The sequence below is a fragment of the Dendronephthya gigantea genome, unplaced genomic scaffold, assembly GCF_004324835.1.
Source record: "Dendronephthya gigantea isolate DGI-Jeju-01 unplaced genomic scaffold, DenGig_1.0 000007F, whole genome shotgun sequence".
Lineage (NCBI taxonomy): Eukaryota > Metazoa > Cnidaria > Anthozoa > Malacalcyonacea > Nephtheidae > Dendronephthya > Dendronephthya gigantea.
The window spans coordinates 2716518-2743607 of record NW_021163017.1 but is presented as its reverse complement, the minus strand read 5'-3'; the positions used below and the strand labels follow the sequence as shown (position 1 = coordinate 2743607).

Sequence of the window (27090 nt, the reverse complement as noted above, 5' to 3'; positions counted from 1 at the left end):
CAATGGAATAAACGAATGACGAATCGTGGTCAAACGCAATCGTCACTATATTTTGTATGGCATTTGCAAGGGAATTGTATGTATTGTCTGTTGTCCGTGTACTCATTTAAGCAATGATGTCAATTTAAAATTAACCTACCTTCAAGCTTATGTCGATAAAATCGAAACGGGCCAAATTTCGCAATTTCCTTCTTCACAAACATTCTTGCTGGTTATCGGGGTCTTGATTACCATCTTCGTGACTTTGTAGGTGACTTTGTCCGTTTATATCGTGAAGCCCATCATTCTGAGCGCCACTATTGAACATTGCTACAGTCGGTATAGTCAAATGTCAACATATCAAACTGTCTTGTTAAAAGTAAATCCGAGGCAACGAAGAATGTAGATCAGTGATAGTATTCCTTCTTAAGCAAAATCTGAGCTGAATATCTAGGAAAATCTCTTCCAGTGAAATGGCAAAGGTTCCACGAACAACCCACAATGAATAGAAACGAATGGACGACTTGCGCTTTAGACTAATTTCTTATAGTAATAAAAAGGATATTTTCTGAAAGAGCTTACTAAAGTTAGTAAAAGTGGTAAGTTTTTTCTGCTAATTGTTGTAAATTACAGAAAATATAGCCGTGCGAAGTTGTCGACTTTTGTATACTTTTGTATTGCCGCGGGAAGTTTGTAACTAAATTAGTTATATTTATATTACACATCGTTTCAATTAGTTTCGACCTCTATATATAATAGCTACGCATGTCCTTCATGCCTAAAGGACGGCTTGAGGCCACAGGTTAAGCGCAGAAGCAAAGGAAATGAAATATTCGGCTACTCTGCATGGTTCCGTAGCGACTGTAAAAGCGAGACAGTTTAGTTTTTTTGCATTTAGAACAAGTGATCGGTGAGAAACAACACAATAACTAATAACTGAGACTTTATTCTTTTTTACTTAAAATACCTTCATAGTACTAACATCTTCGTAATATGTATGTCCAAGATGGCAAATATATCTAACTTGACAAAATAAACTTTCACCTTGATCTTGCATGAATCTGATAAATTATTCCTAACCGTGGTAATTAAGATATACCATCATGTCTGCTGCCAGAGGTTAGCTTGCAGAAATTAAAGGACAGGAATCAGCCTTCTGCTTATTTCCAAAAATAATACGGAACAATGCAATTAGCTGGAAATTATTTAGTTTTAAAGAATTGGAAGAAATCTGTATAGGTTATTTTTATGGATGGATATAAGCTGTTCTCTCAGATTAGTACGATACCTTGTAATTTATCCTCGTCAACCTTTTCCATTTGCTGTTGTTCCAGTGCGAAAGCTTCCTCAACAAGTCTCTGACTCGGCTCTGAGAATAGATCTTTCTCCCCGTGAAAGATCTTTTGCCAGAAGAAAGTAAGTACCCGGGCGTGGAACGTCACTCTGAAGCCGAGGACTATCAACATAACCGATCGGAATTGGCCAGTCTTATCTGGAAACTTGTTTTCGATCAAGGGTGCGACATCCTCGGCCAAATCGAGCATCAGACCGGCCACTTTACAGGCATTTTCGACAAAACACAAAACGAGGGCCAACCAATAGATGAAAAAATTCGAATTTTTGTGAATGCAATCTTTCCACCATGCAATAGTGCAAAATGGATGGTCGGATTTCGTCCAGGCTATGCGAGGTAAATAATTTAAACAACATATCAAGAGGATGGTAACTGGGGGTGACAACAATATTAGGATTGAAACGGAGAAGCTTGTCTTTTCCGATCTAGCGTTGTAGAGTCGAATGCTGTAAAACGCCATGGACACCAAAAGTAAGAGAACAAACGACACAAAATATCCTTTTTTGTAAATTTTCTTCGCTTTTTCGACTTGAAAATTCACTTTCTTGTAATTCAAATAAATAATAAGTAAGAGAAGAACCGAAGACGTCAGGGACATTGAGAACCAAGCAAGCACCCAGTGTCTAGGGTTGGAGATAAGAAAATCTTGACTGCAGTTCACTACTGAAGCCTGGTCGAAGATGATGCATTTCGTGTCGAATATGGAGAAAAAGATAGTTGAGATGAACCATGGGACGGATAAAACGATGAAAAACACCTGCAAAATAATATGATGGTATTATATTATCGTTTGTAAATTATTTTACACGACGTGCTGGGAGAGATTTTATGCTAACTCTGCATGCTAACGATAGCTCCAGTGGTGGATCTAGGATTCCAGGGGAGTAAGGGTAGAGCAAGTTAGTACATTCAAAGCTAACAAAAAGCCTATATATGATATATTTCTGCCATCAGGGATTGACCCCTTATTGACTTGGCTTCCGAAATCAAATCAATCTCTTCTTTTCACAATGTAAACGGAAGTTATCATAATTGGATAACAAATTGACTCGTTCCTAGAAGTGATATACGATGAACCCATTCAACCCATAGAAGATTCATTTCATACATTATATAATAGCAATAAACGGCCGAGTAATATCGCTTCTCGCATTCTACCCAGAACTAAAACTTTTTTCATATTACGTATGTTAAAATAATTCAAATCATACTATTATCCGTGGTTAAACCTGTACTCTTGGAGTAAGAGATATAACATTTTCAAGACATCTGTTGAATACATGCAATCAATAAACGAGTTGTACTTATCCTTTTTGTTTCAAATTTGAAAGTTTGAATAGCTTTGATTGTATATAAAGCCAAGTGACATTGCTGAATGCTGATGTCAAGTCATTTATATTCAATCCATTCTGGCTTTGAGCGCTGGCAAACGTAACTTCCTCTTGTTAGTCTTGTAAGTAACTCTTCATGAATAATATATACAATTTAGGAAGCCGTATGAAATACCCAGGCTGGGGACAAAATCTAGTGCTTTGAGAACAAAGTTATTACTTAATTGGGAATTTCCGAAATCTTATTTATTATTCACCTTGTATATTTACATATTGTGGAACCGCGATTTACGCCTTTCGTCTGTGTTCATTTAAAATGTCGTTAACCAACCTTCAAGCTGATGTCGATGATATCGAAACGCACCAAATTTCGTAACTTCTTCCATAGTGAGTATTCTCGTTTATTTTTAAATTCCTTCTTGTCACCTTCTACATCCGTCAGAATGGGTCTATCGTCTGCCTCAAGTTGTTCTTGAATATTATTCTGATCATCATCCTTGTCCATACTCCCCATAGTTGCCACAGCGCAATGAGCGTATATGTTATTCACAAGTAAATCTGAAACCACGACGAACGTAGAATAAAGTACAGGTTTTTAATAAATGTGAGCGTATTATTATCGTGCAACCTATTTTATAACTAGATTCAGGGAAAACCCCTTCTTTGAAATATTGTGATGACCTTGTGCAACCTCACATATTATGTCGTCACCTATCACAACATCATGCATAAGCGATTCTATTGACAATAAAAACTAGGAAGGTTTCTTCGCAGAATTTGAATCTGAATGCTATAGTAGCAATGTAAAGTTGACCTTACCGTATTCTATTGACAATAATAACTATATAAGAAGTTTCTTTGGACAAATTACGACTAAAAACTAGTAGAAATGTAAAGTTGACCTTATCGTATCCAAAGTATGTTTTAAATCTATATACATTAGGTATATATTCCATTGTAACAGATCATGATTTTAAATGGATTGAAAACAAATTGATTGCCAACAGATTTGGCGAAACAAATTTCGATGTTTTCCGATAACTTTTGCACGCAAATTAAAACATTAGATAAAAACTCGTCGAAAAGAAGAAGCCGCAAGGCGATCGAATAAGCCAAAGAAGCATGAAATTAAGGAAGCCATTGGCAATGAACGTCAATAAGATGATCACAATTAATCACATATGCATGCAACCGCTATTTGCTTCGTGAAAAACAGACAGATATTAGGGCTCTCGCTTTAGTTCCAGTTATGAGAAATTTTCATTGGCTTTTGCCTCTCAACAAAAGATCTAAATCATAGGGCGATTGTTTGATGATAATCTTTCATGGCGCTAAGAACACAGCATCATTTATATAGAAATACAAATGGTATACAATGTCGATGTACATATTATATCTCTTAAATGTGTTCGCACGTAACTAAACACTCAGTAAATTTTAGCAAAGCCCGATAATCTGTCATATCACTTAGAGACATTACGTCATTAAGTTACAATGAGATTTTTTTTCCAAATTGATCAAAAGATGATAACTGACACTATGCCTTCTTGTAACATGTTTGTCTGTAACTAAGTCCGGTAATATGTTATGTTGCTTGAAGACACTCAATTGCATCATAAATTCACAATATAAATGTTTTAATATCAATTGATAAATCCCCTTTGCCTTGGCGGTAAATATGTATACAAAACTAATTACTGAACCCAATTTGGCAGCTATATGATATATCATCCCGCATATTAAGGCCGCCTGCTTCTAAGAAAAGTTAGGTCAGTCATCAGGTCAGTGAACGTGTCTATTTTCTAATACGATGGCCGACTCTATAGACGAAAAGATTGAAATCACTGTAATGAAAAATCTCAATGTCGATCCAGAAGCGCTAGACATAGGCCATGGAGAGAATTCACGAAACGAAGCAAGTAGTGGTAATAACGGTTATCTTTTCAGGAAGAGGATGCGAAGCTTCGCTCGCTCCAAATACGCTGACATATGTTTGAAGGTACGTTGTCTTTCGGAGTGAATTTCAAATAAATCTCGAGCCCAACAGACTACTAAACGTTTTTAAATTGAGAACTCATAGAATTCTTTTGATTCTACGGGACATAAACACTGCAGGCACAGTTTTAGAACTTTACCGACGCGATTTATTAAAATTTAAACCACCGAACTGTTCATCGAGCGGAAATTCCATCACTCAGTTGAGTTGCCGCGATAGCGATTACGGTCAGAGTTGAAAAGCATTAATTTTGCGGGACTTAAACCGGTCAGGATGGCAACGCTATTGACCTGCGAGAAACCAAACAAATCGCGGTGAAGTTCCGCTATGCTAATATTTGTGTGTCCATGGACTGTGAAAACAATCAATACGGGCATGCATGATCCGGAAATTTAATAATGTGTAACCTTATACATGCACTGCAAAACTTGTATCGGCCTAAAACTGAAAGTAATCTAGCTTAATTTCAAATATTAAAAGTAGACTACATGTTTGAGGTACTAAAATTTAGCTTGAATACTGACTAATTTTGTGCTTACTACTTGTGTTTTATGTTAACGTTGTCAGTAGCAATGTATTGCATGCCAATATCTTCTTTCTGTACATATACTATATGTAAGGCATATCTTCTGGGGATTACAGTTCAATTTTCTTGGAAACGAATATTTAGTATACATGGTGAATTTAGTCATGATTAAACACGGAAGCTTGCGTCGTGCAAACAAAGCAAATCATATATAATTTAGCATTTCGTCTTCCTGTTTTTAATCTTCAGGAAGTTTTAATTAAACCAACAAGACGCCTACTAGGCGTTATATGATCGCGTCGTTCACAGTGGCGTAGCCAGCCCAGCTATGCAAATTTTGTGTCGTAAATGTTCTTAATAATAAAAATGAACAATATACCGAACTATAGTCGCATGTTGAAAGCAGGAGAAACACAAAACAGCCCATTTCGAAACTGCTTGAAATCCTTTAGTGCAGGCTTACTCTGCTCGGCGTGTGCAGTTACTTGTATGTGTAATGAGTGTAAAGATAAAGATAACACTTGCTAGCATTTTGATCGCTTTATTGATTCTACTTTACTGCTTCGAAGTTCGAAGGTGAAACGAAATATGCCCAAAGTGAATACAACACGTGATATAACTAGCAACTTACCTGTGCGCAGGTTCCCGATTAGGGTGATATGGCCCGCAGCTAGCGACGCTGGGGGTCGACCCGAGAGGAAAATAATAACAAGACGCCTACTAGGCGTTATATGATCGCGTCGTTCACAGCGGCGTAGCCAGCCCAGCTATGCAAATTTTGTGTCGTAAATGTTCTTAATAATAGTGCCTATGAAATGAAATTTTTTATTTCATATTCGTGAAGTGTTTAGTGTACAAACGACTATGTTGAAGTCGCAAGCTCTACAAATAATTTGAAGAAAAGTTATTGGGGTTTAAACTTGCCGATTTGGCCAAAAAATGTGGTTCACTTTCTGCGCGGTCAAAGGGCACACACAATAACATAAGCTCTTACTTTTATACGAAATACACGAAATCTCGACTTTTCGAACAGTCTTATCGCATATTATAAAACTCTAAATAACGAAGAGTCTCGCTCGAAACGTCAAATTGAACCTTCGTACAACTTCAATATGACGAAGCGGTTTAGTTGCTGCCGCACACCAGCGCGGCAGCACACTATTCTTGACGTACCTCGGCCCATTCTTACACGCGACCTATATATTGTCGAAATCTCGATTTGTGTCTGTCTGTCGGTCAACATTTCAGGGGTGATTTTTACGGAACGAGGGGGAGCGCACTGTCCAATCAAGATTTTGTCCTGATTGTTTCCTTCCATGTGCTGAGAAGTCGATTTTAGAGGTTCGAAATATATCGAGAATTACAGATATGGCTAATTTACATATTGCTAATCATGTCCTACAAATGCGAGGTAGCAAGCTTTGTTTTGTTTTGTTGTAAAGAAGGAAATTTTGAGATGATTTTTGTAATTCATTTAATAGTCAACTGGCCTGGAAGGTGAGTAATATGCTTCACTTTATTGGCGCTTTCAACAGCACGATATATTTTTATTATGTAATAAACGGAATAATACATGAATGCTTGGAAGTATGGTATTTATTTCTCGTGTTGAGAAAGATATCTCGCTCGTTCGCTGCGGTCACTCGTTCGATATCATTCTCAAATATGAAATAAATTCCATATTTCCCATTTATTATTCTCTATATATTTTCAATAATTTTGTAGAGGAGGCACATTATATTTTTAGCCCGTCGTATGGAAATATCTTGCTGGATTGCTTGCCTCATGTGTCTGATCTGCCTATTTGTGGTAGAGCACAACACATACTAGGTGGGACACAAAATGATCAGCCCATTAATTGTGATAATTGGTGGTAGTCTGGTAGATAGAACTGAGTTGAATACACTTTCAATGGTCGAGACTTGAAACAGTGAGCACAATTCACAAATATCAATAATTAGCCATAGATATAGCCATATATGCAACTACATAAAGTGCAGTCTATTAAGACAAACAATGTAAATCTACTGATATCAATATAAAATATAGTTTCTTTGTAGGTGATGAAATATCCTACATGCTATCAACATAATGCTACCAAATGCTGCCCAGTTTTGCAATTCAAAAGGTTGATATGGTGAATATTCCAGCAAGTATCTATGAAAGGGTTACTTTACACATCCATTCATTCCATTGTCTGGACTAAACATCAATGGTTATAAAATAAGATAAAGTGACTGATGAAAGCAAAGTGTTTGTCCAGAAAATGCAGATTGTATGCTTCAAGTTGTAAACAAAGTTGTTATAAAAATGAGGATGAGGAGACTGTGATTGACTATACCATAACATCTCATTATCAATGAGTTTGGCTAACATAACCTCTAATTTTTTAAATGTAGTTCAATCTTAAGCATAATATGGCCATGTTAAAGCCATATTTCAACTTTTATTTACTCAGCTTTATCTCATCAGTTTTTATGATTGCTATTTATTTTTAATCCAGTAATCAATTTTTGTTACCTATTTGTACCATGCTGATTAAGACTTATGATCATGACAAGTACGAGTATTATATATTTACTATGTGCTGCTGATTCTTCATTTTTTAGTTAAATTTTTTTCACTGATCTTTTCTAATGTATTTTGTCTTCATTAATATCGATATAATGCTGCCTGCAAAAACATTTCAGAAGTTTCTCAAAAAAAGTCATAAACGACTTGTCTTCCTAAAATTCATTTAGAATTAAACATGCAGAATACAAGAACTTTGCTTACGATTTCCGGCAGCAATTTTTCCTTCTGATAAGAACTCCTAGTTTAACTTTTATATAGGCTTGCGTGAATCGCAACATATGACAGGATTACACTACGCGCTAAGCGCATTTTATGATAAACAACTAAGGGAAAGGTTTTTATACATTAGAATATAAGCCGTAGATATGGAGGAAACATCTCCTTTATGTGCAAATGAAAAAAGAGAAATTCTTGTTGTGTTGCTGGAAGGCCAAATAAGAAATCGTGCACAAATAGTGGCGACACACGAGGTATTAGCATGCATTGTTTTTTTAAAGATCCGTCTGTACAAAAACAGCGGGTCTAATTTGTTCGAATACATCGGTCTGACTTCGACCCGGAAAAATATTCGTCAAGAATATGGTTGTGCTTGGCACATTTTGACGAGAGTTGCTTCTCCAAACGTTTTGCGAGCAATTTACAAGGCTTTGATAGCAGTAACACCAAGCGCTTTTTGACTCGAGGTTCAAACATGGACCCATGTAGCCAAATATCCATCTTGCCAACCACCTATAACCAACAGCACGGATATACCTGTATAAAGTCCATTGCTTTTGTGAAGTTTCTCACTTTAAATTACAGAAGTTCAAACTCTTAAGTATTTTATTTACTACCAAACTGAAAAAAGCCTGCATGCAAGGAATCGACTTTATCCTCTTGGCCATATCTAGCCTCTATAGAATAACCGGTGTCAAGCCATCAATCGATATCAACTTCTTCGGATTTTCCCTTGTTAATATCAACCATTATATCGTCTCCTAGGCCTGAGGAGCTAATGGTTCGCCTTCATATGACATGTATTGAGAATCGCATACATACTCGCTTCAATCGTTTGCATCCGAATTAGCAACAGAATTATTACTGCTATTCGACTACATCGTCCTATATTGTTTGTTTATAATTTGCGTGATTTGCGTTGTGTCAATTTCATGTGCCCTGCGCTTTACGTCACATCCGTCTGATTTGTTCCCAGTCTCCGAACCATATTTTTATTGCGAAATCGATACAAAACCGTACAAAAACTCATGTTTGTATTTCGAATTGGACATTTTTATGGTCAAATTCGAATTCTCCGCTGTCGAAAGTACCAAATGATTGAATAAAAAAATTCGTTTCATAGGCACTTTAAATCAATAAAGCGATCAAAATGCTAGCAAGTGTTATCTTTATCTTTACACTCATTACCATACAACTAACTGCACACGCCGAGCAGAGTAAGCCTGCACTAAAGGATTTCAAGCAGTTTCGAAATGGGCTGTTTTGTGTTTCTCCTGCTTTCAACATGCGACTATAGTTCGGTATATTGTTCGAAGGTGAAACGAAATATGCCCAAAGTGAATACAACACGTGATATAACTAGCAACTTACCTGTGCGCAGGTTCCCGATTAGGGTGATATGGCCCGCAGCTAGCGACGCTGGGGGTCGACCCGAGAGGAAAAAAAAAAAAAAAAAACCAAGCCGAAACTATAGATCGCTGTCGCTACGCGACGCGATCAATTAAGAGGTTTTTAAGTGCTACTCAAGCACCGGTAATTTTTATTAAATAATATTTAATTTTAGGCTATTTTTTTCTTCTTACCGTTGTAGAGCATTTTCTTTAAAATTACTGATTTATCTGAAAAAATCCGCTTAGATGATTATTGTAGATATCAAACGACAATCAGAGGCCAGAATTTTCAGTAATCACCTTTGTAATTATACTAACAGCTTAGCATCAAATGTGGTATAACAACTGCCTAAATAGACAAAACACTTCTCGACGTTTCGACCGGAGGGCCTTCGTTAGGAGAGTTAGCATGTATATACTAACTCTCCTGACGAAGGCCCTCAGGTCGAAAAGTCGTGAAGTGTTTTGTCTATTTAGATTTTAGGCAGTTGTTATACCACATTTGATGCTAAGTTGTTTGAAGACACTGCCACGCTACTCCTTGGTTATATTGGAACTATATTAACAGCTGTTATATATTTATACCTGTGCCATGACTTCTGAATGATTTTACGCTTGTGTTATTCTGTATTGCTGTGTAAATGTAAGTATTCTTTAACAGGTGATCTTCGCCCTCCTGTCCATCCCCTGGTTTATCTCCATAATATTCTTCTCCATATTCGACACGAAATGCATTGTCTTCGAGCAAGCTTCGGTGATAAATTGCTCCCAAGATTTCTTTATCGCGAATCCCAGACACTGGGTGTTTGCATGGCTCATAATATCCATCATAGCTTCGTTGCTGTTCATCGCCATCGTTTGCTTGAATCACAAGAAGATGAACTACCAAACCGAGAAAGCGAAGAGTATTTACAAAAAGGGATACTTTGGATCGTTCATATTTTTGCTCCTGACATCACTTGTCTATTATATCATCCGAATTCACACCACCAGATCAGAGACGACCAGCACTCTTATTTCAATCGTTGTGTTTCTCTGGATGCCCGTCATTGTGTTGATCATTTGCTGTCTGAATTACTTACCTCGCGTACACTGGGCGAAAACGATGAACGCAACCCGTTTCTCGATCGTTTGGTGGAAAGATTGCCTCGGTAAAAATTCAAATTTTTTCATTTATTGGCTGGCTCTTTTTGTTTACTTTATTGAAATAACGACTAAAGTGATGGCCATAATGCTTGATGTCGCGCACGAGGTGGCACCCCTGATTCAAAACAAGTTCCCAGATGAATCCAACAGGTTCCGGCAGAGGAGGTTGGACAGCAGGCCGCAAAGCATGATGGGTATTGAGCGCTCAATTATGCGAACGCTTCATTTGACGTTTTGACTGTCGTGATGTGAAGAGCTCTGCGAGTATAGGAAAAATGGATGCTTTCGAAAGACAGGATTTTCAAGCTGCGATAGTGCAAAATACTATGATGTATATGTATTGTTGCGATCCGCATTACGACTTATCTTTTACTGTACCGAGTTTACCGTTTTTTAAGCTGCATGGGCTTTGCTGCCATTTCGCCTTTCATAATACTCCGTCTGAAAGAAGACTTTGTATTATACCAAACACCGAAGCACTGCTTTCGAAGTTGAATGGCCTTAAATCTCCTTGTGTCATCAACGTTAAAGCAAGTACTATATTTGAGGTTAGTATAAAGTACTTGTCAACACCTCATTTTTTAATATTTTTTATTAACTTTTAAGGCTTGATTTGTGTATTAAAATTTAACTGAAACTTTTTTTTAGTTTGGTACTATCCCTGATGAATTTATTCATTGTAAAGCGGAGAGAATGCTTTTAATTTGGGATTTTGATGTGGATCGTGTATTGACAGAAAATACGAGCGCTGTGGATGCGGTTACTCCTGATTTTGATGACATCGAAATTAATAATGAGGACAGTGAAGAAGATGAAAGTGAAGAAGTTGAAAGTGATGAGGAAGAAATCACTCATGCTCTACCATTCAAGTGCATTGGAGCTGCTCATGAACAAAGTTACCAACATCATCTGGAACAGGCATATCTTGCCCTTGAATATAATGAATCAGTAAATGTTAGACTAAGACCAGAGCCGGAGAATCCTCGGGACCAAAATGCAATTGCTATTGATCTTCATTATGGAACTCAATGGGAAAATGTTGGATATATAGCTTCTGAACATTGCAAGTATTTACATCCACTGATTGCAGCAGGAGATATACTAGACGTCTATGTTGAACACATCAAGTTTCGGGTTAACTTTTTAAAAATAGGATTTTATCCAAAAATCTGGATAAAGAGGCGTGGTAAATGGGAAGGTCAGATTGTAAGGGCTAGTATGAGTGTACGTTGACATATAATTTCATAAGAACCAGGGTTTGCAAGTTGTGAATTTCTGCAATTATTTCCATTGGCTAACCTATGTAGATTTTTCCAGCATTTTTGCCATCAACTTGTTTTTAGTCTGGTTTCCATATGACAATCAAGTTGTTGCATAATAACTAATAATGATAGATTTTTCTTAATGGTTAACACAACACCCTGACAATGTTGTATGGAAACCAGGCTTTCTATTTTATATCCTCAAAACCTATTGTCTATAACCAAAGCACTTCACTGTCATGTGATATTTCATACAAACCCTTGCAGTATTAAGAAAATTAGAAAAATATTCATACAATACATGGTATAAATATGTAAATCTGTATTTATTGATGAACAAATAAATAAACTCATCAAATTTTATTATGGTTATAAAATATTGTAAGTAAAATTGCCTTGACAAAACAGCCAAGATTTTGCATTTATACATATATTTACATGATGTTCAAAAAAGTAAAAACCTGCATACACACACCATTGTTTTTTGTTTCTATGCTATTGTTTCTATGCTAATAGCATTTACAATTCATGCAAACTTGAAGATCAATTGTACTAGATAAGGTGTTCATGCCTTTAGCTTTTCAATCAACCTAATATACATAAATATTGCCAGTTCTAACACACAATGGCTTAGTAATGCAGATCTTAACTCACACTAACTGTAAACATCAACAAGCATCTAAAGAACAGAACCAATATAAAATGTCAGTTTATTTTACTGAAGAAGTGAAAACATATAATCACACAATATGTTTCATATTTATCAATTTTGTGAAGGTGGTGGTGGTGGTAAGCCTTCTGGCTGTTTGAAATGTGCTGATCTAACACTCAATTGACCACGTTGTGGGATTACAGCTAGGCGTTAGCGAATGAGCATAGGAGTCGTCACTGCCAAAAATGGAAATCTATATAAAATACAAAAAAATACTATTTTCCCGTCTAAATGTTAATAACTAAGGAAGTTAAACCATGAATACAAATAAAATTTACATTAATATTACAAATTATGTAGTTAAACAATATTTGAAAGGGAAATATCCCATTGACCGAAATGCGCTATTTTGAACATCTCAAAACAAGAGTGGTAAATTCAAAGCCCGATATCTCGGAAATGGGTGGGGTCGCAAGGGGTCGATCCAGCCGATTTTTTTTTACATACTTAACTTCATTCTTACAAAGAATCTCAAAAATCGAACCACAGGAATTCGAGATTTTCAACTTTGAAAATTGTAAACAGACAAGCACATGACTCATCATCACTTCGGAACGACCCGACCAACTTCAGTTATAAAAATCGACTTAAAAAGTAACGCTTACCTCGATAATCTCGACAGATATCGCCAGTCCAATGAATCTTTTTTCAAAAAATATGCGTTTTAATCAGTAAACTTTAAAAAATATACTCAATATTTTTATGTTTCTCCGTCTTATGTAAATTTTCTCGCTCAAAATCTTCGCAAGCACGCTTGGAAAATAGCGCAATCTCATTGGTCGAGAAATTCACGTGACAGCTGTCCAACCTCGATAGTAATCGGCTTCAGATTGGCATTCCACGTACGCGTGCTGTCTTTCTTCTGGGAAAAGATTTTCCATGGGGAAAAAGATCTGTTCACAGAGCCGAATGAGAGACTTATAAAAGAATCTCAGGAAGAAAAACGTGATGAGTTAGAAAACACAGTCACATTGAAAGAAATTCGCTGCACATAGAACAAGCTAAGTGAAAAACAGTTTGTAAAAGCTAAGAAAGCTCGGTAAACTCAAAGTGGTAACTATTCTAATGGACGATAAAGGAGAACAGGGAGACTAATTTTTTCACAAACAATGTATATAGTTAACAAACTGTATGAAAAATAATTTGCTACGCTCATGTAGGAACTTTTTCGGAATCTCTCAATCTCCTGTCAGCCTTGTACTACTATATATAGTCAATTTTTTAGTCATGGAACACTGCATGACCGTTGAAAGTTCCATATTAACGTATAATATATGTTTTATACCGAATTTTGAGGTCAGTAAAATTTAAAATGGTCTCTCTTAACCTGGGGATCTTGTCCCCACCTTGTTCTCCTAAATCCTTAAAAGAAGCACTGGGTGAGAAAACGAAACATTTTTAATGATTAGATTCTTTGTTCCTTTCAAATATCTACTGGACAGACACGGTAGATAATGATTGCAAGCCTATATATTTGAAAGAGAGTATGCCTTTGTGACCTGCTGTGCAATATGAATGCATTTTGGCCACTTTTAGCATTATGAATAATGCTAATTATAGGACAAAGACCGATTCGTTTTGACAGACCACAAGCATTTCATATCAGGAATTCCATCCACCAACATCTAGCAGAATATATACAATACAAGCCGATTTTTGCTGTTGTTATTACAGGTAAGCGTGCAATAAGAATAATAATTGAGTGTAAGCTTTTACAATACATGCGTTAATCATGAAATCGCAACATGATTATAAATTATAGTGACGATCGGTTTAGACGCTATATGGCATGTAGCCACTTTTACTGCCACATCAGTGTGTTTTGTATTGGGTTCTCTTTGACGAGTTCCCAACAATTCGAGCGAAAGGCATACTAGTACTCACTATTTGTCTATGATATGATATCTTAAAAAGGATTTTTCATCTATATGTTATATTTACATTTATTTACGTTGTTATTTTTCTTAAGGTGAAACACAATAGAAAATTCAATGGCGACATGCATGATTAATGTTACTAATCATGAGACAATGATTTTTATGTATCGCTATTGTATAGATGTCGCCACATTAACATATGAAATATTATTGCAGAGTACAGCTCCATGAGAATACATGAATGTAGCCAACCAACCAGCCTCTGCTACTTATAATTATCCCCGAGCCGGTGCGGAGCACCGTGCGAGGGTACTAATTCCGCTCGGATATTTACACCACAAAATGCGAATGCGAAATCAAAGCCATTATGCAATGGACCTCACGCCATGGACGGTCTTCTACGTTATGCGCATGCGCCAGTGTGAACTACTAAGCTCTTGATTGGTCCAGACAAAAATTTGTATTTTCAAACGTCAATGAATAACTGTCATTTAACAAAATTTTTGTGAAATTTATAAATTTATACTTTTATAAATATGGAATATATGTATTTTTACTAAATTAGAGGGAAACTCGAATGAGGTCAGGAATTTTCACGGTTTAACAAATAACAAGACCAAATTTTCGACCGAATTCACCGTGTATAATGAAGTCGGAAGATTTTACACTTGATAATATTTGATCCGGCACAGCTTCAAAAATATTCTCAAATGTATTTCACTATAAATCTGAATGTGTTATGTGATAAACGACATTATAATTTTATTTATAAACTTCGTTTTCCTAATGACAAAAAGAAAACAAAATCAAAACATTCCCGTACAAAAACCAGTCGAAGCGTTGTATGAGACGTCTGATGTTATATTTCATGGTATTTAATAATTAAAATAATTTACCATAACACTGACTATAGATGAGTAACTTAACGTCCAGAAAATTGTAAGAATCTTGTCGTATTTTGCCATTTTTTCACAAAAATACGAGGGTAAACATAGGCAGCCCAATTATGTATGCATGTTTATATAGTTTACTATATATATTATATATAAGGTAGGCAACTCTACGAGCTCTGACGAAGTATACGATGTAAACAATTGAAAAATATACGCACAAACGCTGATGAAAATTAAAAAAAATGTTAAAAAACAAAACAATGATAATTTTCCTCAATTCTCATCAAAAAATTTTGTTCAAATAGAGTGGATAAGTGCGAAAATATAGGCAATTTTTAAAGCATTTGCTGCCAAAATTTCTTGTCTTGATGCGGGATGCCAAGGGTGCCGGTATTCGTCATTTTTTTTAAATACAACACGCAATATGATTGGGCAGAATGTTTTTCTATACTTTTCTGCCCAATCATATTGCGTGTTGTATTTAAAAAAATGACGAATACCGGCACCCTTGGCATCCCGCATCAAGACAAGAAATTTTGGCAGCAAATGCTTTAAAAATTGCCTATATTTTCGCACTTATCCACTCTATTTGAACAAAATTTTTTGATGAGAATTGAGGAAAATTATCATTGTTTTGTTTTTTAACATTTTTTTTTAATTTTCATCAGCGTTTGTGCGTATATTTTTCAATTGTTTACATCGTATACTTCGTCAGAGCTCGTAAAGTTGCCAACCTTATATATAATATATATAGTATATAAACATGCATACATAATTGGGCTGCCTATGGGGTAAACTTTGATTCTTTTTAAAAAAATATACGGCCGTTGCGAGTTGCTATGACTACAGTGTTTCCACGTGCAGAAAAATATTTCCATACTTTTCTCAATTTTTATTTCTCACATACCATGTACCCTCCAAAACCCCCAAACCACATAAAATTTCTAACAATCATTAACTAATTTTGTTTAACCGAGGCGAGGGGTTGCTGCATGCATGTATTTCTAGTATCGTCGCTTCCTCCTGTTTGATGGGTATTAGAGACCTTAAGGCGATTCTCCATTAGGGCCTAATTCCACGGGCACTTTTTCTCGGCGAAATGCGAAATATTTCGCCTGTGTCTTTTGAATGAATTTCGACCACTTGAATAAATTAATTCTGTTTCATTGCTCACAATTCAAAAGAAGCAGACGAAATATTTCGCTTGAAAATTTAGCCCGTGGAATACGTGAGACGGACGGTAATGCGAATCGCCTTTAAGCATATAACACGGGGGCACAGCTAAACATACAACGAGTCATTGAAAAGAACGTCAATTAACGTTCTGCTTAGAACGGCAAAACGTTGATTTTCAAGTCGTGTGTAGAACGTTAACGTGTGTATTTCAGGACACAGGGAGCGCTAACTCGAATTAGGCTCTATAGAATTGTTCCAAAACATAAACCCAATGTTTTCAACGATTTTTACTTATATTGTACCTCATTGAATTGATATGATTTATAATATACAACAATCTTTAGTTTTACCACATAGCATTTATTGACGAAGTGTTTCAGCCTCGTCGTCGTCGTGTTGCCGACCTGCATGCTTAAGGTGCCTAATGTTTCAGACAATATTGTTGGGAAGAAATAAGTTTGAATATCTCTGCAAATATTTATGCTATAAGGGCACCGGAGTGCCACCAAACGATAGCGCTTAAAAATGTTATAGGATTTCCATCGTGATGACGGATGATTACGCCAAGACGAAGTAGAAGACGAACTATCATTCGCTTGCCCAACTTCATCTAGCCGGATGATCGTCTCTTGTATAAATTGGGCCATTAATTGCAACCGCCTTTTCCTATACCTCTTTCAGAAACAAAAACGGCGGAGACCCACCAACCAGAGCAGTTTTGACGCCTTTAATTTATGCATGTTTTCTTAATTTCAGCCCATTCTTTGTAATGGCGGGTGGTTTACAAGCAGCTTTCTCTTTCGGTATCGGATCTCATAGCGGGAACCTTTCATTCAACATCACCACTGACAATATAGAGGTGGCTAGAGAATTATGTGAACTCGGTGGATACATTGGATTGGGCGTTGGACTGACTTCACTAGGAGTTCTGTTGGGCTATAGGTTGTTAAGACCTTTAATCCAGGATGTTGTTAACGTAGTCTTTGGTTATAATCGAGAAGACCAAGATAACCCGAATGCTGAAGCAGGATCACTACATGTTAAACTGCGTTGTTTAACAGAAAAGAGATTTCTTGAAGTTTTACAAGATTATGAATCCGGAGGAATAAAACAACGTTTGGAGAACGAATTTCCTCAGGTTGGGATCAAAGTTGAAGGTTTGAAGGTTGAGATTGAAAACATGGAAGAAGTAGAAAAAACAAGAACCGCTATAGTCGAGAGGTAGCTATATGAAATATATTTTTACCATGAAGCGTTTTCATATGCTCTTTAATCTCATATCTAAAATTAACAACACGTGCATTCCCATATGTGGGCATACGTGCCTGTACAACTGCATGCTATTTAATGGAGTTTATTGAATCTTATGAAGTACGTGTAATCAATCATTTATTTCATTTATTGTAATAATGAGAAAATTTTTTCGATTGAAGTTGATCACCACCCAGATTTTTTTATTTAAACATTTTTAAAACTATGAAAACCTTTTGCACCTATAAATCATTGCGCGGTTTTTCATCAGGTTGGCATTTAATTTAGCCTAAGCGCGAATCCGAGGCCGGACGTGGACAAGAGAAACTTACACGCGTATCTCGTGTGAACACAGTTAATAGAATATAATATGGTTTGAAGACCACATAAAACCACAATACAACTCATCAACTATGTTGAGGTAGATTTATGCAAATATTGCTCCTTTCTCATCATATGTCTATTGTATTTTGCACAGACAAACCAATAGCAATCTTATAATTAATTGCATATTTTTCAAGTCAATGCAAGGTTGAGGAGCTTAGCAAGACGAATGCTATTGGTTTGGCTGAAATACAATAGACACGTAACGAGAAAGGAACCATTTTTTGAAAAAGATATAGTTCTAATTAATGCGCGTGTCTTAGACAAGTATTTATTTATTTTTAGTATTTATTTCGAGCAAACAAATCACGACCAACGTGATATTTAAGTGACGTGTGAATGCATGCATGTGTATTCAGGTAATTGCACTGATGAAGGCCCGGGTTAACGGACTGAAAGCTTTGCAGCATTAATACTTACGTGGTGTACCTACAAGCTTAATTACTTATCGATTGTCACCATGCGAACATACAAGAATATTATATATATACTTGTTCTGTTTGTTGGATATTCAGTAAGACCTTATAGCGCTTCACACTTTGAGACTCTATAGGACATTTTTAACCAAACAAATTTTATTTACTATTTTTCTCGAGTTGTCGGATTTTATATACTTATATATAATGTGTTCATATATATCAATAAAATATTTAACTGTTATTTCAATTTTGGTCAGTACTGTATATGAATGATTTATTTATAACCAGGGCCAGGGGTCAGCGTCTTCAAGCACTTCGCTTCAAATCTGGTATAAAAACTACCTAAAATAGACAAAAAACACTTCTCGTCAGGAGAGTTAGTATAAATGAATGCATTGTGTATGTATGCATGATATCATACTAACTTTCCTGACGAAGGCCCGTAGGTCGAAAGGTCGAAAAGTGTTTCTGTCTATTGATTTATTCATCTAAAAAATCTTTTTAGAACAATTTTATATATTCTTTTAATTTTGTCATTAGAGTTGGTATCACGAATTTTGGTTCAAAGCGTGGTAAGATTTTCTCTTTTGTGACTGGTTCCATACTAACGGCAGCAGCGTTGCGGCTTATTACAAAAAAGTCGTTTGAATCAACGAACGTCATTACAAAAGCAGTTTTCACGAGTGAAATGTCCTTCGGCTTTCTTTTCGCCGGTTATTATGTTTTAAATCCGCTGCTTAAACATGCAGTTTCCAAAGCATTGGGTGGTTAAAAGAGATGATCAAGACCCTCCCGACGTCAGACCGGGATAAGAAGAATCGTTTCAGTTGTTTTACGTTAATTCAGGATGACTCGAGGTAACATTCAAAGACCCTAGCGCGAATTAATCTTTTTTGTTCTTCTCTAAGCTAAAATTAATAGATTATAGACTGCATATTTTTCCGAAATGACAATATTGGAATAAAATTATTCAAAAAAGAACTGTTATATGCATGAATTCATCACTCTAATTTTTTTCATTCTCGCAGTCTGTAAGTATATATAAATATCGTGTTTTTGCTGTTAAGGGGCCAATTACATGGGTTATTTTCAATCCCGAGATTGAATTCAGCCCTGTTGAACGTGATGTAATTTTTTTCGATTACATGAATAATTTCAAACCCCGGGGCTGAGAACTTGCCGTGCGTAAATGGCACTACTACGCATGTTTGAATAACTCCAGCCCTGGGTTGAAACCATTACATGACAAATTTTCATCCCCGGGGAGTTTTACACCAGGGTTAAGATTTCAGCTCGGGTAGCTCAGGCAGCGATGAAATTTCAACCCCGGGCTGAACTTAGTCCTGGGATTTTAAAGGATATTAATAGTGACGCAGGGCTGAAATTTCATCCCGGTCAACATGCAGGGCTGAATACAATCCCGGGGTTGAAAATGACCCATGTAACCGCGGCCCCTAAATCTGATGCAACAAGCAATAATTCGATTGACGCGTGCATTATGGGGCCATAATGCATTATCTGCTAATTTTTCGCTAGCGAAAAAATGCGTGCATACAAAACAGAAATTCCTTAGAAAAGCTCCAAAACGAGTTAACTAGAAATACATGCATGCAGCAACCCCTCGCTATTTCAAACCAAGTATACAATTTCCTTAGCTAACCTGACCTAAACTTATATTATGAAATGACACAAAACTCAAATCAGTTTTATTATATTAATTTTTACCGTGTATATTATAGCTAATGGTTTCATCATTCGATACAAAAATAATCGTAAAGCTAGTGTAAACATTGCCTGCGTTCAATTTTTCTGTATTATGCCATGGCAGTAATTAAGTAATAGTTTCAAGCGATTTAAACAGTACAAAATCTTCAAAGACAAAGAAAAAAACTCAAATGTTATTTTATTCCGTTATTGCAGTCGACAGCTAAACGTTTTATACTTATAGTGTGTATTCGTGATATCAAAATTCAAATAACACTTTCAAAAACACTTTTTAAAGGTAAAGCAAACGTGTAATAGCCTTTCACAGTTGGCTTATGCCTTTGAAGGAATAGCTGAAAATTAAACAAATAAACGGCATACAAAGCTGAAAATTATACAAATTAGTCATAATTCCTTTTTTTATATTACTTGTAATTTAAATTAGATAGTAATGGTAGGCAAATTCAATTGGGGCTATGCTCTGTTTGCCCACCTATCAAGTAAAAACTGATAAAGTTATTAAACTAAACTAACCTAAACTAAACAAATACAGCTCATCCTTACCGCGAGAAAATACAAAATAAACAAAGTAAACACGTACCCTCTAAAAACACTTATAAGTTTGCAGATTATGAATTATTTCTCTTACACCGCTTTGTGTTGACTGTATCCATATTCATCTTTGCTATCTGCCATGCTTCATCTTGTTTCTTGTCGTTTTATTTTGCACAAAGTTTATGAAACGCTTTTACAAAAGAGTTTATTAAATGACAGTTAAATTGCTGACGTTCTTGTGGAAATACAAACTTTCTGTCTTAGCGAATCAGAACGTCATTGATTACCAGTGGTTACTCGCGCATGCGCATAACTTACAAAGCCACCCAACGTGGACCGTCCATGACATCGAATTTGGACAACTTTGGATTCCGCTATGCTCTCCTGGGTTCCGGGTGTAATTCCTATAATCTCCGAGCGGAATTAGTACTATCGCAGGCGCTCCGCGTCCGCTCGGGGAAAAGAATTAGAAGTATTATCTTTTTCTTGTTTTTAAAACTCAAAGTTCGTGCACGTGTTTCCAAGCAGTGTCGTCACAGGTAGTCTGGTAAGAGGCGCATGTATGTATTATATGTACAGGGGTCCCAAAAAAGTTGGAATTTACAAGCATGATCAACGCAGTAGTGTGTAAATAGCATGGTTATTAGGTTGAGGCATTAAAATAAAGCGCCTCACTTTCAATTGGGTTTACCATAATATTAAGGCAATCAGATTCTAGCAAAGGCTTGATTTCAATAGAGGGGACTTTTTTGGGGGACACCCTCTATATTGTTTCATAAGGTTGGCAACTCTAGCTCAAATTTTCAAATTTAGAATCGTATACACAAACGTATATGAAAATACTCGTAATTGACTTCCCATAAGCATTTACCAAACATTTTTTTGTTCTAAAAGCCATTGCAAATATTAGAAATTTGCGAAAATACAAACACTCGCACATTTTGTGAAGCTGTCAGGATCCCATTACCCTGCCCTATACCACAGCAAATACGCGATCTGATGGGTTGGGTTAATTTTGAATTTGAAATTTGTTTACGTCAACCAGCCATACAGAAGAATTGAAGTAATGTTTAAATGCATTTCATGGTAATTATATTTATTTTACGCCTTGTTTCAGTACTTTTGCCGATTTATAGAAATTCTTTTACCGTCCATCGAAACTTTGTACTGCAAATGTGTGGCTATTTTACAGGCTCAGAGCATTTTTTCATAATATCCAAAGCCATCCACATGATATCATGCAAATCCCCAGGGAATTATCATCACATCGAGAAATTTTTCGCTAAATCCCCATCACTTCAGCTCTATAAAATGATCAATTTTTCTTTTTTAATTTATAAAATAAATTAGAAATCACTTCATTTAGACTAAAAGTATTTAAATTCCAACGCCTATATCATCAATTGGATTATCGACTTTTTAACATCTCATAGAAACGTGTTAAACTTGCTGGAGATTCCTTCTCCGAATCTGGATCGAGAAATTCCATTAGGCGTTCTAAAATGAGTAGCTGCTAATGAGTGGCGAATCGACACGAGTATGTAGGCTAGTAAATCTAACGTACATTTGATCTACTGCGGATGCGGCACCACCATTAACATTTACTCAGGGCCTGTTCTAATATTCTTCACACTGGTATATGAATTCTTTTTTATTACAATTCACGCGTATTTTTACAGTGCAACGTATTAGTAAACAAGACAACCAATCATATCAAGTGTAACTAAAGGTTTTTGAATAGAACGCTGGGCTTGTTATGGATTCTTTTATTTAGGCTGTGACTGTTTTGCAATGTGACTGTATTTTCATAATTTATAATCAAAATTCATAGACAGTAACTAAAATGACCTCACAGTCTAGTTCTGTAATATATTGTATTGCCAATATGGTTGTGAGGTCTATATATATATGGTAAAGATAAACGATTCATTGTTTCTTGGCCTTGGTGTGGCATCGAAATTAATATTTACATGCAAAAAAACATAAAATGTAGTAATGCATTAACTTTAAGCTTTCAGGGAAATGGTTTCAAAATTTGGTCTTAGCCGTTTTGTAACCGTAAATCACGCAGCGATATAGAGTATAGGCCTTTATATATGAGTGCAGTAATTACGACAGATTTAGGAACATATGAAAACCAGGCTTCACACGTGCTGTGCAGCATCATGTTGCCATTTTTTAACATGGCTGCATTAGGAATAAGGCTAATAAGTTTCGTTTTGATGGAATACTTAACAATTATTATATGAGGTTGGGTGTGATATCGAGAATTATCAAGCCGAAGCTTGCGGTATTTGCCGAAGCGAAGCTGAGGCGGATAACGCAAACCGAGACTTGATAATTCTCGATATTATGCGAAAACCGAATTCAATAATTGTTTTATTATGTATTTCCTTTTTAGAGAGGAAGTTTGACAACAAACTATAGCGTGAAAAAATTACGTCACCTACGGATAATTTTCAATGTCGTGTAGGTGGCAAGACATTGAGAATTATCTGTAGGTTTTTAGCCAATCACAATCGAGATTGTATTAGTAATGCATAATAATAGTGTTTCATATCGGTGCCGGCAGGGAACACTCTGGCATATAACAGAATGTATATTTTCTATAGTATATAGCTACGTCGATTATTGCTCTTATCATTTCAAGTAAGCATACAATACGTTCTTGAGGCATATACGTATTGAAAAATATTTCAGTTATCCTAGAAATAAAGTTTCAATAACAAAACCGCTGATTTAACGATATGCAGTACAGCTATTGCATGTTTAATCCACTTTGATAATATGAATTCTATCATATATAGGCTCATAGCTATTTTCTCTGCATACACTGCATACCGAAATGATGCACCTGTTTATTCTCGAATAATTAGGTTTTCTGTATAGGAAAATACATGCTGCTCAGATTAAAAAGCACCCATCGAAATCCGGTATTCGTTAAAAATTAAATTACTACGCATGCTAAAAAACAGACAGCCGTAAAACAAGCTGTTAAATCATTAAAGAAAACAACGTAGGCTGAGCATTTACTGTACGATGATCATGAAACTCTGATCTATGTAGAAATAGTTAGAAGAATTAGAAGAATTACTTCTTCTTATGTATAGAAATAGGTTCTTTGAAACAAGGGAATATTTCTGCAATATTCCGACTTTGATCACAGAATGTAATTAAACGAAGCCTTAATGCGACTATATATAGTAAATAAGTGCATTTATTGCCGTGTGAATTAAAATTTAAATATGTTAAATAACTGATAACATTTATAACAAAATCCATGCCCTTTGTGCAAATTTAATTAGTTTTTAAATTTCCGATGATGTTAGCTTTCATTGTACAGCTTCGAGAGTGAATGAGAGAGAACCGCAGTCTGTCTTTTTGACACTTGCCAAGGAGTTTAGTTAAACTGGTGTGCTCTCCTGGCTAAAAATGCTTTTCATGGAATAATTGAATCAACCAATTTTAACTGTCTCTTGTATCATAATATCGTGACGGGGTTCTTTTTTGTGTTTTTCTTTCATTAGTATATAAATCAATACACAAATTAAAAAGAATATATATACAGTAGTCATAACAATATATACAGTAGTCATAACAGTTTTTAATATACGTGAAAGAGAGAGACACTCGCTCGTATAAGGGCTACCAATATTTTGTGTTAACGATGGAATTACAGGAAAGAAATGCTTTAAATCAAAGTTATGCCAATGAACATAATGCGAAAAAATGCGAATGGTGAAAACCAAGGATTAGAAATGACCAGTACCAACCATACAGCATTGGACACAATTCTTAAGGTACCGTCTTGTTGAAACTTTATTCCGCATATACATTTTGTTTATTGTCATATGGTTACGGATTATATCCGTGCACTAAGTTTAATTTGACGAAGCCCAATTACGAAAGTATATAAAGTTAAAATGACTTGTTTAACATGTTTAATAACATTTTTAATTCTTTATATTTCAAACGTCATATATTAACTATATCCGAGTAAGAATATTGTATGAAAAATAGTTGATTCTGAAGCTCATTGCATGACACAGAATTGACAGGTGTTCAAGGATATGCATATTTTTAAATTGAACTTTGCGTATGAAAATTACAAAGTGTAAATAAATTTAAACTGCTGTTTTGATCTAGTGGTTGGCAAACGCCTATGATTGCCAAGGTAGTTTTATACACCGTCACGCAATGTATTTTATAGAAAAGTCGACTGCATGTATGTATATGTATGAAACCAAATTTAATGCACCGGCGACAACCATTTTTTATTCATTTCTGGTATTGGTTTATTAGATTCCCTCAAGTATCAACCTATAAGTAACGTATGCTTTGAACGAACAACTTTAGCTACTGTTGATTAAACTTATTAACTGTGTTATTAATATAGTTTACTAATATAATAATTTTCTTGTATGATTGCATGGCGACTTTAGTAATTATAATAACTTGTAGGTACACCACGTAAGTATTAAATACTGCAAAGCTTTCGGTCCGTTAACCCGGACCTTCATCAGTGCAATTACTTGAATACACGTTTGCGCGTCACTTAAATATCATGTTAGTCGTGATTAGTTTGCTCGCGCTATTAATTAAACGGTTTCATTTAATTAAGTTCTAATTAATGCGCGCGCCCTAGACAAGTATTTGACTAAGAGACACCGAAAAGAGCACGCCACGTACTATTAAGTGGCTTTCCCTCTTGGACGATAGTTTGATGTTTATAAATTTCAATAGATTCTCTCATTTTACGAGAGACAGTAAACTTATCGTTTGCTAAAATGGTAGCATCGTTCCATTTAATGCGATGATCATAAGTCCATGCATGGTGAGCTACTGCAGACTTATCCAGTTTACCTTTCTCGCAGTTCAAATTCAAATTGTTTCGCGCTCTTTACACACACAAGGATGGCGTCGATGAACAACAGAAACCTGGTGTGTACCGCATTCCATGTGAATGTGGTTTGGTTTACATTGGAGAGACCGGTAGAAATCTCTCAATACGTCTTAAAGAACATAAGACGAACTGCGAGAAAGGTAAACTGGATAAGTCTGCAGTAGCTCACCATGCATGGACTTATGATCATCGCATTAAATGGAACGATGCTACCATTTTAGCAAACGATAAGTTTACTGTCTCTCGTAAAATGAGAGAATCTATTGAAATTTATAAACATCAAACTATCGTCCAAGAGGGAAAGCCACTTAATAGTACGTGGCGTGCTCTTTTCGGTGTCTCTTAGTCAAATACTTGTCTAGGGCGCGCGCATTAATTAGAACTTAATTAAATGAAACCGTTTAATTAATAGCGCGAGCAAACTAATCACGACTAACATGATATTTAAGTGACGCGCAAACGTGTATTCAAGTAATTGCACTGATGAAGGTCCGGGTTAACGGACCGAAAGCTTTGCAGTATTTAATACTTACGTGGTGTACCTACAAGTTATTATAATTTACTAATATAGTTTCAAAGATTTAATTTAAAGCGTCAATAGTAATAACAATTCGCATGCATATCAGGATACAGTATATCTTTTTTACAGGTGATCTTTGTTCTCGATCCTTTCTATGCCTTGGTTCATCGCCATAATATTCTTCTCCATATTCGACACGAAATGCATCCTCTTTGAACAAGCTTCAGTGATAAATTGCACCCAAGATATCTTTATCTCGAATCCAAGACACTGGTTCACTGCTTGGCTCTGGTTGTCCATCATTGCTTCATTTTTACTCATTTTCATTATTTATTTGAATCGCAACATGTTAAACTACCAAACTGCGAAAGTAAAGAAGATTTACAAGTGGGGTTATTTCGCTTCATTCATATTTTTACTCGTAGCCTCAACTGTCTATTATTCAATTAGAATCCACACCACAAAATCAGATGGAAACAGTCTCCATACTTCAATTCTTTTGTACCTTAGGTTGCTTGTCACTTTTCTACTTGTCTGCTGTCTAAATTACCTACCTCGTGTACGCTGGTTGAACACAACGCGTCGACCATTTTTCACGTGCGTTTGGTGCACGAAAGGATTGTCTGAATAAAAATTCAAATTTTATTATCTATATTGGTTGCCTCTCGTTGTGAATTTTATCGAGAAAGCAACGAAAGTGGTAGTTATAATGCTTGATGTGGCACAGGAAGTGGCTCCTCTGATCGAAAGCGAGTTCCCAAATGAAACTAACAAGTATCGAGGGTTGATAGTGATCATACTTGATATGCGTACTTTCCTTCTTCTGGCAGAAACTTTTTCATGGGGAAAAGAATCTGTTCTCGGAGCCGAGTGAGAGACTTGAAGAAGCAACTTTGACGCAAGAACAACAGCCAAATGAAT

At 35.8% G+C, this 27090-nt stretch overlaps 3 protein-coding genes across 3 annotated transcripts; 2 read left to right on the top strand and 1 right to left on the bottom strand.

Annotated features, from left to right (window-relative positions):
• Window positions 1-952: 952 nt before the first annotated feature.
• LOC114517067 lies at window positions 953-3317 on the bottom strand. Its single transcript, XM_028536711.1, has 2 exons — window positions 2996-3317; window positions 953-2090 (listed from the first exon to the last, which is right to left on the bottom strand). Exons 1-2 carry the CDS (start codon window positions 3176-3178, stop codon window positions 1251-1253), a joined length of 1023 nt encoding a protein of 340 aa, XP_028392512.1. The 5' UTR covers window positions 3179-3317; the 3' UTR covers window positions 953-1250.
• A 1182-nt stretch (window positions 3318-4499) lies between these two features.
• LOC114517068 lies at window positions 4500-10655 on the top strand. Its single transcript, XM_028536712.1, has 2 exons — window positions 4500-4663; window positions 10029-10655. The coding sequence occupies exons 1-2, from the start codon at window positions 4654-4656 to the stop codon at window positions 10520-10522; spliced, it is 504 nt and encodes a 167-aa protein (XP_028392513.1). The 5' UTR covers window positions 4500-4653; the 3' UTR covers window positions 10523-10655.
• Window positions 10656-10684: 29 nt separating this feature from the next.
• On the top strand, window positions 10685-11897 carry LOC114517063. The gene is made up of 2 exons (XM_028536708.1): window positions 10685-11061; window positions 11162-11897. The coding sequence occupies exons 1-2, from the start codon at window positions 10789-10791 to the stop codon at window positions 11744-11746; spliced, it is 858 nt and encodes a 285-aa protein (XP_028392509.1). The 5' UTR covers window positions 10685-10788; the 3' UTR covers window positions 11747-11897.
• Window positions 11898-27090: the final 15193 nt, after the last annotated feature.

What these genes read in the sequence shown, in the direction of transcription:
- LOC114517067 (XM_028536711.1), bottom strand. Translation starts at nt 3,178, where the DNA reads ATGGGGAGTATGGACAAGGATGATGATCAGAATAATATTCAAGAACAA. An exon ending in TCATCGACATCAGCTTGAAG is followed by an intron (nt 2,091 to 2,995) that starts GTTGGTTAACGA and finishes ATTATTTTGCAG; the next exon opens with GTGTTTTTCATCGTTTTATC.
- LOC114517063 (XM_028536708.1), top strand. Translation starts at nt 10,789, where the DNA reads ATGGATGCTTTCGAAAGACAGGATTTTCAAGCTGCGATAGTGCAAAAT. An exon ending in AAGCAAGTACTATATTTGAG is followed by an intron (nt 11,062 to 11,161) that starts GTTAGTATAAAG and finishes ACTTTTTTTTAG; the next exon opens with TTTGGTACTATCCCTGATGA.